The sequence below is a fragment of the Eulemur rufifrons genome, chromosome 18 (assembly GCF_041146395.1).
Source record: "Eulemur rufifrons isolate Redbay chromosome 18, OSU_ERuf_1, whole genome shotgun sequence".
NCBI classification, from domain to species: domain Eukaryota; kingdom Metazoa; phylum Chordata; class Mammalia; order Primates; family Lemuridae; genus Eulemur; species Eulemur rufifrons.
The window spans coordinates 21,324,258-21,337,312 of NC_091000.1; the positions used below are offsets into that span (position 1 = coordinate 21,324,258).

The following is a 13,055-nucleotide window of genomic DNA, read 5'->3' on the forward strand; positions in this document are numbered from 1 at the left end:
GTTACTCTTCTTCTTCCACAAAGACATGAATCTTTTGAAAGCTAATCAGCCCATGAAAGCAAAATAATAGGGTGATAGAAAAGGAAGCAAAACTGTATAACAACAATTACACATGACTAATTTGCCACACTGCATTCCATTAATTTTACTAAATGTTCCTACATCATTAAAAAAAGTGACATTAAATAAACAAATAAAAAATAACACTGTTATTTGTTCTACATTCAAGACCTATACATAATTATAAAGGTCCCATGATATACACTACAGAGTTTGTAGAATGTGGAAAAGATGTGATCCTTCTTTCAAAGTGTTTAAATATTCGGTTAATAAATATTTATTTATATTTATACTGTGCAAAACACTGTACTAGGCAATGGGGAAAATAAAGGAAGGCATAAGATTCTTCTACTTTGAGATGCTTACTATCTAATTGGAGAAATAAGATTTTCATGATTGTGTGTGTATATGATCAAAATACACTGATGCATAATATTTATTATAAGACATAATTCATTGCCTAATTTTGTAATAGAGATTAAAAGTAATATAGGGATTCAGAAAAAATGACAGTTTATGAAATTGTGAATATTTTTTCAATTCTTAGACATTTCTGTACTTTCATTTTCCTGCAAGCAAGGTTATTAAATTTCATTACATTAAATCTTCAAGTTATATTTCTATTTCTAATCCCCTCTCTAGTCACACAAGTACACCTTTCCTCTCCCCTCTTTGCCTATTATTCATCTTTTAGTACTCATTTCTTTTGGGAAGCTTTCCTGTGTTTCTTTCTTCCCATTGTCATATATACTTTCTCTCTTTTGCTCTGCTCTCCAAGATGAACTCAGCATATGGTAGGAGTTGAGGCAGGGTGCTTCAAATAGCACCCTGTGTGTTCTCTATCAAAGACAGGTGATTACAGTAAAATGTGACAAATGCCATCTATCTTTCCTGCTATACCATAAGCTACAAGACAGCAGAAAACACGTCCATCTGTATTTTCACTTTTTTCCTAGCACTGAGCCTAGGTCCTGATTTAACAAGTATCTTTTGAATGAATGAATGCCCAATAATACATATCTTAACCTTTAAAATAAGTAATATTTGGACAAAAATATCAATATAGTCTTCTGACATACCATTTGAAGGGCTGAAAGTTCTTCTGATAATCGAGAAATCTGTATATTATATTGCTTTTTTGTGTTTGTGATCTGTAAATTAAGACATTTAGACAACATTTAGGTGTAGAATAAAATGATTAATATCTGATAAAAATATTTAGGATAATAATTTTGATAAAAATAACTTTTAGGGCATAAAAGATAAATAAGTACACAATTTATTAAAGAGCCAAGAATTTGTCATGAGAGTGGAAGGAGAGCAAATAGGATGGTATATTTAAAAGAATAGTTGTCCAACTTTTTGTTCCCAGGATCCTTTTACATTATAAAAATAAAGAGCTTTTATTTATAGTGAGTTTTTTCTATCAATTTTTATCATATTAGAAATGAAAACTGATAAAATTTAAAAACATTTACTTACTAATCCCTTTAAAAAATCATTACCTGTTAATATAAATATTTTTATGAGAAATAAATATATTCTACAAAACTAAAAATTTTTGAGAAGAGTGGCATTATTTTATACTTTTGCAAATCTCCTTAATGTCTGGCTGAATAGAAGACAGCTAGATTCTCATACCTGCTTCTGTATTCAACCTGTTGTGTTGTTGCATTTCAGGCAGCCTATGGAAAACAACACTGCACACTTGTGAGAACATGTGAGTGAAAAATGCAAACAATGTCTTACTATAATTATAAAAGTAGGTGTGATCTTGTGGACTCCCTGAACATTCTGAGAACTGCTGCCATAAAGCAAGTCAAGAGAAAACCAGAATTACAAGCTGAAAATGTAATTAATAACTTTTAAGGCACTTTTGTTTTATAAACACAAGAAAATTTTTATAATGCACATATTAATAACATCCCAGTACTAAGTAAATTACTTTTTAAGAAAATGCTTATTTGAATTAACATTTAAATATCTTTGGAAACAGTACAATTTAGGTATTTTAAAGAATGAGTCACATCTCAATAAGATGGCTCCAAGGACAATAATTTTTTCTAGTAACTATTTATGTTTTTTAAGAGGACTGTGAAGAAAATTGATGCCAATGGTATATCATCAGTAAACTTTTATGATCCAAAGGTCTTTGGGAATTTTCTAGTATCTTATGAAATGGACTATTTCTAAAACATGATGTGAACCTTCTTTAGAATGTTTACAACACTGCCATTTACTTTATTTGGTTAATTAATATGAGTTCTCTTTTTGAAGGCCTGCCAAACATATGTGTGGGTCCATTTTAGCTCTATTTTAGGTTATAATTTGATGTAGACCTTTCCTATGTAAAATTATATTAAGGATCATTCTATTCTGTTTATGGGTCAGTAATAATCACAGGTAGCATTTATTGTGAATTAATATGTGTTAGATATGGTCTGTCTAGGTACTCATATCCCTCTCTTTCCCTAACCTCAATTCCTTTATATGAACATTTTCTTCTATAATTTAATAAATAGTAAGGATACTTGTAAACCAAATAGTAAGGTAAATTAATAAGAAATAGGAACAGAAAAATCCAATGATGGCACTAGTCATAACTTACAATCAAAAGTAAACATGTTTTTTCCACAAACTTTATTTATTTGCTAGATATCTGAGAAATAAGCTGTTTTCATGTTTTAAAGAAATAAGCTACTATTATATTTTTGTTCAATTTTACAGCCAGAACAGGAATGTGATAATATATTCATCATATTTAGTTTAGTCAATAAAAATCGATACCTATAGAGTTATTCTCAATTGAACAAGTTAATTCTACATATTGAAAGGATATGCCATGTATACTTTGAGATTAGATGAAACTTCAAATGACAAAGCTAAAAATAGTGGTTCTCTCTGGGTATTGGATTTGTGATTTTAATTTTTTATATACTTTTATATATTTTCCATTTCTTTTTACAATGAGCATGTATTATTTTTAATAATAAAAAAAAAGTTTACTTAAAAAACCAGCTTGGCAACAGTAGGGAACACACAGAAGGCAGAGACCCAGCAAAATGATTGACACATAGAAAGTGCTCAATAAATATTCTTGAATGAATAGTCGTAATAGCAGGGAAAGGCTGGGTACAAGGAAATCAACAAGAACACATGAGGGAGGGAAGATGTGGGAGTACGAGAGAAAACTCAGTTTCAGACACATTGAGCTTCAGATGCCTGATAGGACTACGTATTTAGATAGGGAGATAACTCGATTTTGGGAGGCATGTGAATATTTTATAGAGATGTTTGGAATGAACATAGAGATCACAACACTTGAAAAATTACACTGAGATTATTTAAAGCTTCATGCAAATGACAACCTCCCTCAACCTTAAAATCAATGAAAATTTATTTTAGGATTAGAAAATACAATTGGAGGAATGCTCACACCATGAATACTTTGATAAAATTGTTTAATCATTAAAAGACATAAAATTTATTAATATTTATTTTAAAAATATGTCATCAAGAATATTTTAGGCGATGGTCCAAAGTTATAAGTACTCTCACCCTCAGGAACAGGACAGGGTTCCTGCAGAAAGGATATAGATTAAGAATAAAAAAGCCCAGGCTTTACTTTGGATTCTGCCTCAAACTAAAAATTTTATATTGAGAAGTTACCTAATTTCAGCCAGATAGTGACAAAGTAATAGATTCCTAAGAAATACTTTTTACAGGAAGAAATGTTATACAGTGGCTTTTTAGAAATGAAAACTACTACTTAGTTGCTTGGGAGAAAGCAAACATGTTAACTTTATTCTTTTTTTAACTAATGAAGCTTTTAAAAACCAGTTTAAAACTGCAGTCCACCTAGGGGAGAAATAATATTGCCCACAGAAAAATATAAGAAAGAAAGAAAGAAACATCTTTATTTGATCCAGTAGAAGACTATACAGTACATTCCACTGTCCTATAGGAGCTCATTTTAAAGGAAAGGAAGCCTTAGTTTTTATTTAATCATTTATGTTAATAATTTCACATATAGTCAACATAAGTCTTTATGAATATATAGGCAAGTATTTTAATTTTAAAGTATTTAAGTGGTATTTAGTCTTTAGTTGTTACTTAAATTCTGATTTTTAAATATAATTATAAAACCTCTTACTTCTTTCCTGGTTCTTACGGCAGCGTCTTGTAAAATCTGAGAAACTGTTTCTTTCATCTTCTTTATATGTTCTTCTTTTTGCTTCTCCTCAAGCAGAGCCTTCAGGAAAGAATCATTTAATGTTATAGATCACATTAGTAAAGATAATAATGGGTAAAAATAATTCACTAGTCACTTTTTTTTTTTAGAGACAAGGTTTTACTCTGTTGCCCAGGTTGGAGTGCAGTGGCACAATCATAGCCCTCAAACTCCTAGGCTCAAGCCATCCTCCTGCTCCAACCTTCCAAGTAGCTAAGACTACAGGCATGCATCACCATGCCTGGCTAATTTTTAAAATTTTTAAACTTTTCTGTAGAGATAGGGTCTCGCTGTGTTGCCTAGGCTGGTCTAGAAGTCCTGGCCTCAAGCAATCCTCCCACCTCAGCCTCCCAAAGTACAGGGATTACAAGTGGTGCCACTTCACCTGGCTAAATTATTTTTTAAATAAATTTCCTCCAGCTTAAATAAGTAAGCTAGTGAGAAGTAACAGCTGTTCTGATGTAACAACCTTGAGAGGGAGAATGGGACAAAGAAGAAAGGGAGACTATGTTAGGCTGTGGTTCCTGCCTATTTGTGTGATCGGTTGAGGGAACCCTGGACTTGGAAGAAGCAACTAAAAAAAAGAACCTTCCAGCAATTAAGCATGAGTCAAGGGGGAGCTTAATGTTGTAGCCATAGACAGCCTCTGTGCTTTGTGAGGGTCTGTTAACTTAGGACTTGAGTGAGAAGATTTGGGGATAGGCTGTCCATTGCACTCTATACAAAGTATTTGTTTTTAATGACTTGATGTTAGGAATACTTGTACAACTAGGCTTCAGAGGGTGGAGATAAAGAATTTTGCCCCGTACTTCACTTTTCTAGCTAACTTAAGATGTTTAGGACAATTCTCAATTATATTTTGTCTATTGTGTGCCTTTTAACTATTCTAAAAAGACAGTACTGTGATCACAAATGGGATTATGAGCTGAAAGGCATGATAAAAGCATCTTTGCATTCCCATAGTTTGAATTTAGATAATTATTTCTTTTTTATTTCTTATTAGCTTCTTAATATACAACTTACAGCATGTTCTGTTTTTAGTAGCTTTCTTGGAAAACCCTCTACCATGTAAAAAAAAAAAAAAAAAAAAGGAAACATAAATGAAACAAAGTATTTCCTTTCCTTTGTATACCTCACATTCCCAGAATAGTAGTGTACATATACGAGGTATTCAATAATTGTTGATAAATGAAATAATGAATTAATGAGCTCTATGTAAGAGAGGCAACAACATTAAAAACAAATCTACTTTGTGACTTCTATAGACTATATACCATTCATATGGAAGTGATATAAAACAAAAAATATGGTATGAGATAGTGTAGGAATCGCAATTGTTAGAGGGCCAAAACAAAACAAAACAACATCATATTCATGCTTTAAAAAAGGCTTAAAAAAAAAACAAAAACCAGTGACATTAATACTCCAGTTAATAAATCTTTAAAATCATTTAAACTTCTGCTATATTAGAATAATTGTGTAGGTGATGAAGGGGAAATAAAGATGTAAGTTTCATTTGATTCAGTTGAATAAAATATAGAGTCTACTGTGTAAAATACTGTAACAGATTTTTAAAAAGTATGAGACTATAGGGGATGAAGATTAATTATACAGGGATTGGGAATATAAGAAAAGTCTGATGTTTATATATTAGTTTTGGAAGAGGATTGATATTTTATATTATTTAGTTTTACCATGCAAGAATATAGTATGTCTAGTAATAGAGTAGCAATTTCATTTTTATGCATTTATTCTACAGTTATCGATTCCCTCACCATTAGGTTATATGGGGGAATGTTCAGCATTTAATTTTTAAACATGTTTACTAGATTTCTTACCTGATTTTTTTGAAGGTTAGCTTCTTCTAAGAGTTGCATGCTATTTCTGGCTCTTATAATAGCCTCATATTTCTCATTTTCTAATTCATTGCACTTTGCTTGTAGGTCTCTAGTCTGTTTTTCCAGATTGTTTTTTTCTGTTCTTAATTGGTTGGCTTCCTGGATTACCACACATAATCTAAAAATTAATCATCCCATTGTGAAAGTTAAATAGTTTTAAAGGGAAGGAGAAAAATAAGAGATTTACTGAGCAACTATTATAGGACAGGTATTTTACAGGTATTATATAGGACAAGTAACCTTCACATGTATTTTCTCATTTGGTCCTCACTACAGTTCTGTAAAGTTAACTTTTATTATCTCCATTTTAAAGAACAGACTTACCCAGAGAGGTTGAGCATTTGAGACTAAGCCTGGATATTCTGACTCTAATAATGTTACACTTGCTATGGTATCACACTATATTATATAGTTACATGATAATGTTATAAGCAAATGTTATAAATGTTATAAGCAAAAAAAAAGGAATGAGTTGGTCTATATATTTATATGGTCTTTCTTTCTTTTTTTGTTGGCTCCCCTTTCCTACTCTCTACCCAGGCAAACCATGTTAACTTGGATATAATAATGTATATCTTTAAATATCTTTATCCATGTTCCTATAATCACATATATACATATACACACAAACATATACAAATACATTCACATACATAGTATATATACATCTATCCATAGGAGGTTTTAAAATATTTTTTATGTGTTATAAAAATTAAATCATAGTATAAATCCTTTTCTGTACTTGGTTTTTTCGTTCTATAGTATCTCGTAGAAATCCCATCAAGCAATACACCCAAAAGCTCTTTCCTTTCCTAGTCTGATGGATGTAACCTCATTTCATTGTTAATCTGTATTTCCTTGACTACTCAAGAGTTTAAGCATAAACTCTTACATGGATTTTGCTCTTTCAGTTTCTTTTTCATCTCCTCTAGCGCATTTTCTGATGAGTTGTTTACTCATCCTTTACAAAAACTCTAAATATTACAAACATTAACCCTCAGTCTGTCCTTTATACTGCAAATATTTTTTCCAAATCTACTTTTTTGTTGTTTTTGCCTATTGACTCTATTTAGGGAATCTTTACCACACTAAAAATTTGATCCAGCTAAATTTGACCTTTTTTTTCAACTTTAGAGATTTCAGTTTTTATAAAGATGGTCTCTCTCATCCATAGATTATTAATGTAATATCCTAGATTTCCTCAAAAGACCGCTATGATTTTATTTTATTTTTTTACCTTTAAATCTTTAATCCATCTGGAATTTACTTCTGAATATGGTATAAGAGAGGAGTTCAACATAAGTTCCAGACTGATGGCCAGTTGTATGAGTATCACTAGTAGCTAACAAATTGAAATACTCCTGTTATCATCCCTAAAATAGCAAATATCATGATTTACTTATGGATTATCATGTTTCATTGATCTATGTCAATTCTATGCTCAACTCATATTAATTTGTTTATAGTGGCTTTAAAACCTATTCTGATATGTTCTGGTAAGATATATGTCATACTTTTCTTTGTTATTTTTAGACATTTTTTTCCTAAATGATATTTATTTATTATTTATTTATTTATTTGAGACAGACTCTCACTCTGTTGCCCAGGCTAGATTGCTGTGGCCTCAGCCTAGCTCACAGCAACCTCTAATTATTGGGTTCAAGCAATTCTACTGCCTCAGCCTCCCGAGTAGCTGGGACTACAGGCATGTGCCACCATGCCCGGCTAATTTTTTTTTTTATATATATTTTTAGTTGTCCAGTTAATTTCTTTCTATTTTTTTTTTTAGTAGAGATGCATGTGGTCTCGCTCTTGCTCAGGCTGGTCTCGAAGTCCTGAGCTCAAAGGATCCGTCCACCTCGGCCTCCCAGAGTGCTAGGATTACAGGCATGAGCCACCGCGCCAGGCCTCTAAATGATATTTAATAGAAGCAGCAGTATTCTATCCACCACCTCTCCTGCTATCCACATCCAAACACTCCTCCTGCCAGTCAAGTGGCTTATTTCTCATGCATTTGGTAATTTTTGATTAAGTTCATATCTCCCTAAATTTAATCTGTGGGAATCCTGAGGGGCTTAAATTGAAAAATATTTCCACCTAAAGATTTAATTTTGCTTCTTCCATGCATCAGGACTTGCTACCAACCTACTGCTACTTTAGTTTTTTGGCCTGAGGAGTCCAAATGAACAAGTAGTATAAATTTGAACTCCAAGCTCATATGAGGGCAGGGCTATGGTTACACGTTCTCAGAGAAGACTACAATGGTTATTGTGGTTTGTTTTTTCCGTTTGGAAACACGGTGGAAATAATTTTCCTTGTTGGCTGTCCTTGTTAAGAGATATTTTTCCTATTTTAGCCTTTGAGTGAGGGTGTAGTTATTTCAAGGGTTCCAGCCCTAGGCAGGCTGGAGGAGGTTTAGCTTCCTGCCACAATATACAGGCCCAGCTCTGACTTGCTTGTTTATTTACCACTCTGGTTTTTGCTCTCTGTTTTTTTTTTGTTTGTACCCTTGGGAATTTCCTTTACATTAAATGCTCAACTTATAAAAATATGCTTATTGTAATTTATCAACAAGATATTTACATGAAGAGGGTTTTTCCAGAATATTTACTCTGTCATTATGTTATTGGAATAGTCTGTACATTCATTATGAATCACTGTTTTGTTCCCATCCATTTCTAACTTGTGGTACTAAGCCAGTGGTTCACCCAAACATAAGCCTCGAACCTTGAGAATAGACATTAGTGGTATATTACACCTGTAGTACTTGGCTTTTGTTTTTCCTTTATTTTGAAAATATTGGACTTTACCTGAGTCCTTGCTCCCAGGAAAACAGGGAAGGCTAAAAATTCCCCCCCACCCTGCTTGTTCGCCAACCCCTCCCCCCATCCTTTTGTGTCCCAGAAAAGAGCTAACAGCAAAAAAACAACGCTGCCCTTGCATATTACAAGGTAAGATGTGCCTCCATACTTCCTCATGACTCCCATAAGACTCTTACACACCTCACTTGTTTATCTGCCTATATAAAACCTCAGGCCCCTTCCTTTTCTTTGAAATGTTTCTCATTAATGAACATTCTCCCTACTGCAATACCCTGAATAAAATCATATCCTAAACTGGTACATTTGGTCTTTCATAGCACTAAAGAGTTCTTAAACTACCCGACTAAATCTTGAAAAGAAAGGAAATTTTAATTAAATTATATTTTTCAATTACTTTCATACTAATTCCTTTTAAGCTCTCAAATACATACACATACACACATCCTATGGTAGCCTAGTTTTTAAATTGTCTTCAGCCTAAGAAGTGAATATTTGCTGAAGAAAGGAGAAAAAAAGTGATTTGGAATCCAATTAAGAATGATATGTAAATCTGGATGCATTCTTTTGTAAATATGTGTGAAATCTCAAACATCAATTCAGGTTGATAGTGGAAGCCAACTAAGACCCACATACATTGTTGAATAATCCTTTTTCCCTAAGATTTTAAGCATATGAATGATGGAAGTCAGCAGGGGTGATTATATAATACAAATAAATGATGTTTATCAATCAACTTCATCCTAAATTTTTACTTATCTTTTAAAAACCCTGTTTTTAATTATAGTATCCATTAGTGAATTTTCCCTACTGATAATAATGCAAAACAACACAGTGAACATTTAAATAATGTTCACACTTCAGAACATCCTTTGCATTAAACTAAACAAGTATAATGTAGTTTAAGGACTTTTCTTAGTCATCTATAATCACAAGTCACCAGATACTGACCACCCCTAGTGCCCAAGAACCTAAAACACTGTCAGGTATACAGCAGGTGCTCAACACATGCTGAATAAATGATGCTTCACCTGTGTATATGGAAGTCCTTCTCAAGAGATTCTTAAAGACTCCTCTACTGATAACGCATGAAAAACCATTTCTAGTCACACTGGGATATATTTCAATTTTCTCTTAGATCTGTTCCCACTACTCCTGTTCAATAGGCATAGCAATATGAATTTCAAACTTGCTTTGCATATGCTTTCTTTATCCTGCCTAAAACAAAATTACCAAAAACAAATAAATAAAAACTATTATAACTTTATTTCACTTTTTTTCTTCTCTTCTCAAATCTGATTATTAGTGATTCCTTTAAGGGTCAAATCTATTTTCCTCTGTCCACTTTGGTTATACTAAACCTTAAATGATAAAATTCTTAGCACCAAAAAGGCATGTTGAAGTGGGGAGCAGGCATATATTTATTGTCACCTTTGTTATAGCCATTGCAGCAAATGAAAAGATTTTATTAAATAAATTATTAATTTTAGAACAATATAAAATCATCAAAGCACTTGGAAAATGTCTGTTTTTCATATTTTGTATTAACATGGACCAATATAAACACTTAAAGGAGTGTTATGATAAAAATATAAAAAATTAGAAATATTGATGTATACCATCAATCTTTTAAAATCATTTTATGAAGTATGATTTAAAAACTCAATCATTAAAGTGAAATTTGTGAGAGGGGTAGGGAAGAGGAAGTAAATTTTTAGCTTAAGAATGTGGAAATTACTAACCCAGGAATATTCATCTGATCTATAAAACAAGACATCTTTTTAGTATCATGTTAAAAATTACTTCCTAGTTTTAGAAAAGGACAAATATTTATTCTCTCTACCTAAAATAAAGTCCACAATGTAATTTCAAGCCATGTTTCTCAGCTTGTACAAAGAAAAAGAATTAAAAAAAGATTGAGGGAACCATTTTTATATATCAGTGTCCTACGTTCAATGGATTGCAACTATGATGGTACTAGCATTTGAGATGCATGGGGACATTTTGGTGGTCACAATGCCAGGAGGTGCAATTAGAATTTAGTATTTGGTGCCAAGGATGCTAAACGTCCTGTAATTATTGGCACAATCTGAAACAACTAAGAACTGTCTCACTCAAAAGGCAATACTCTTGTTGAAAAAAACATGGCACTTATCCTAATTATGAGGGCAGAGAGCAGTGATTGATTGGAAAAGAGATTTGAAGGGCCATTGGAGATAAAAGTCCCAGAACCACAAGGAAAGAATAGTACTGGGGAGCAGGATGCACTAGCAACTTGTCTTGATAGACCAAACAGGGTTGAGGATCAATCTTCAGATTACAGGACTTCCCTGTCATATTATGTCCAAGTTGCAAAAAGAATCTACAACATTCAGCTCTTAGAGCTAATCTTTCTTACAGGGTTAATGATTCATGATTCCTAGAAAAGAGTTTTAAAAAATAACATTCTTCTCCTTTCTTTGCGTTCTGTCTTAATGGTTTATATCTACTACAACTGCATTATTTGTAGGAGTATAGTATTGTGGAGAGGTTGAGGTAATATCAAATTTCCTCTGACACTGTGATGTTAACTTTTCTTTTTGGGGACAAGGTCTTGCTTTGTTGCCCAGGCATGAAGACAGTGGCATGATCACAGCTCACTGCAACCTCTAGTTCCTTGGCTCCTGCCTCAGCCTCCCAAGTAGCTGGGACTACAGGCATGCCATCATGCCTGGCTATAATTTTTCTATTTTTTGGAGACATGGGATCTTGCTATGTTGCTCAGGCTGGTCCCGAACTCCTGACCTCAAATCATGCACTGACCTCAGCCCCCCAGAGTGTTATGATTACAGGTGTGAGTCACCGGGCCTGGCATTTTAACTGCTCTTCAGAAGAAAGAAAGATTTTAGGTTTCTGAATATCAACTAGGTTCACTTCAAAATCTGCAGGGTGACCGTAAGAGAAATGAAAATAAAGGTAGGCTTTGTGTTGCAGTATTAACACAAAAGCCATGATTATCAAAAGTTTTATTCCTTTTCAAAAAAGCATTGGACTAAATTTGGATCAACTGTTCTCTTCCAAAGTTATGATATGAATTAATGTACTTAGTAAAGGGTCTAAACTCTTATTAAACAAATTATCTTTGAATATGTGTTCAAAGTGTAACAATCTGTTGAATATAATTTTTAATAAACAATGTCTATTAAATCAGATTTTAAACCTTTGATTATAGTTTTGATTTAGTATTTATAAAATATATAGTCTAGTAAATACCATAAACTGAAACTCTCTTGTGGAATATATTTTGAAGCATATAGACAAAGCTAGATTTATTGCACAATTTACCTTGTTTCTAATTGTTTTATACTAGTTTGTAACTGCTGTAAGCGCCTATCTGATGCTTCCTCTCTTCCTTGGGCAGACACCATATCCTCCTCCTAGAAAATAAAAAAACTAGAAGCTTACTTTGAGTATGTGAAAATTCAATACACCATTATACAGCATAAAAAAGAAAAACAGTTCATGCTATAAACTTATTATGCTGCTACAATTCTAATACATAAGTTTAAAGCAGCAACATGACTTTGGAAACAAATCACATGTATAATAAAAAGAGGGGGAGAACTTCACCATCAATCCTATATTAGACAAACAACAATCAAGACTGCTATTGCACATAGACTTCTACCAATATTCAAACTATTTCTATACTGTAAGTCTAAAAAAACAAGAAAGGGATTTCTATGCAGATAGTCTGCCTTTAGAATATGCTTCTTAACTATGTTATACTATTTCTCTATTTATCAAGGTAATCACAGGGCCTTTCTCCTTTGATATAGTGTGATGCCTTGAAATATATTAATAGATTTTATTTGTATCATCTTTCTAAAAAAAGTCTTGTTCTCTTTTCCTGCCTTCTTTTGTGTTGACAAATATTCTTTACAATGCCATTTTTTAAAAAAAATTTATTTCTTTAGAGATGGGTTCATACTGTGTTGCCTAGGCTGGACTTGAGCTCCTGAGCACAAGCGATCCTCCTGCCTCAGCCTCCTGAGTAGCTGGGACTAC

General features: G+C 32.6%; 1 protein-coding gene across 1 annotated transcript in view; it reads right to left on the bottom strand.

Moving 5' to 3' along the window:
- The window catches only part of SCLT1 (sodium channel and clathrin linker 1), a 129,672-nt gene that overhangs the window by 57,513 nt on the left and 59,104 nt on the right, over positions 1–13,055 (bottom strand). The window contains exons 11-14 of the mRNA XM_069493251.1: positions 12,333–12,424; positions 6,130–6,307; positions 4,214–4,312; positions 1,140–1,211 (exon numbers count right to left, since the gene is read on the bottom strand). Of these exons, the coding sequence (XP_069349352.1) occupies positions 1,140–1,211; positions 4,214–4,312; positions 6,130–6,307; positions 12,333–12,424 (441 nt within the window). The remainder of the gene's footprint in view (positions 1–1,139; positions 1,212–4,213; positions 4,313–6,129; positions 6,308–12,332; positions 12,425–13,055) is intronic.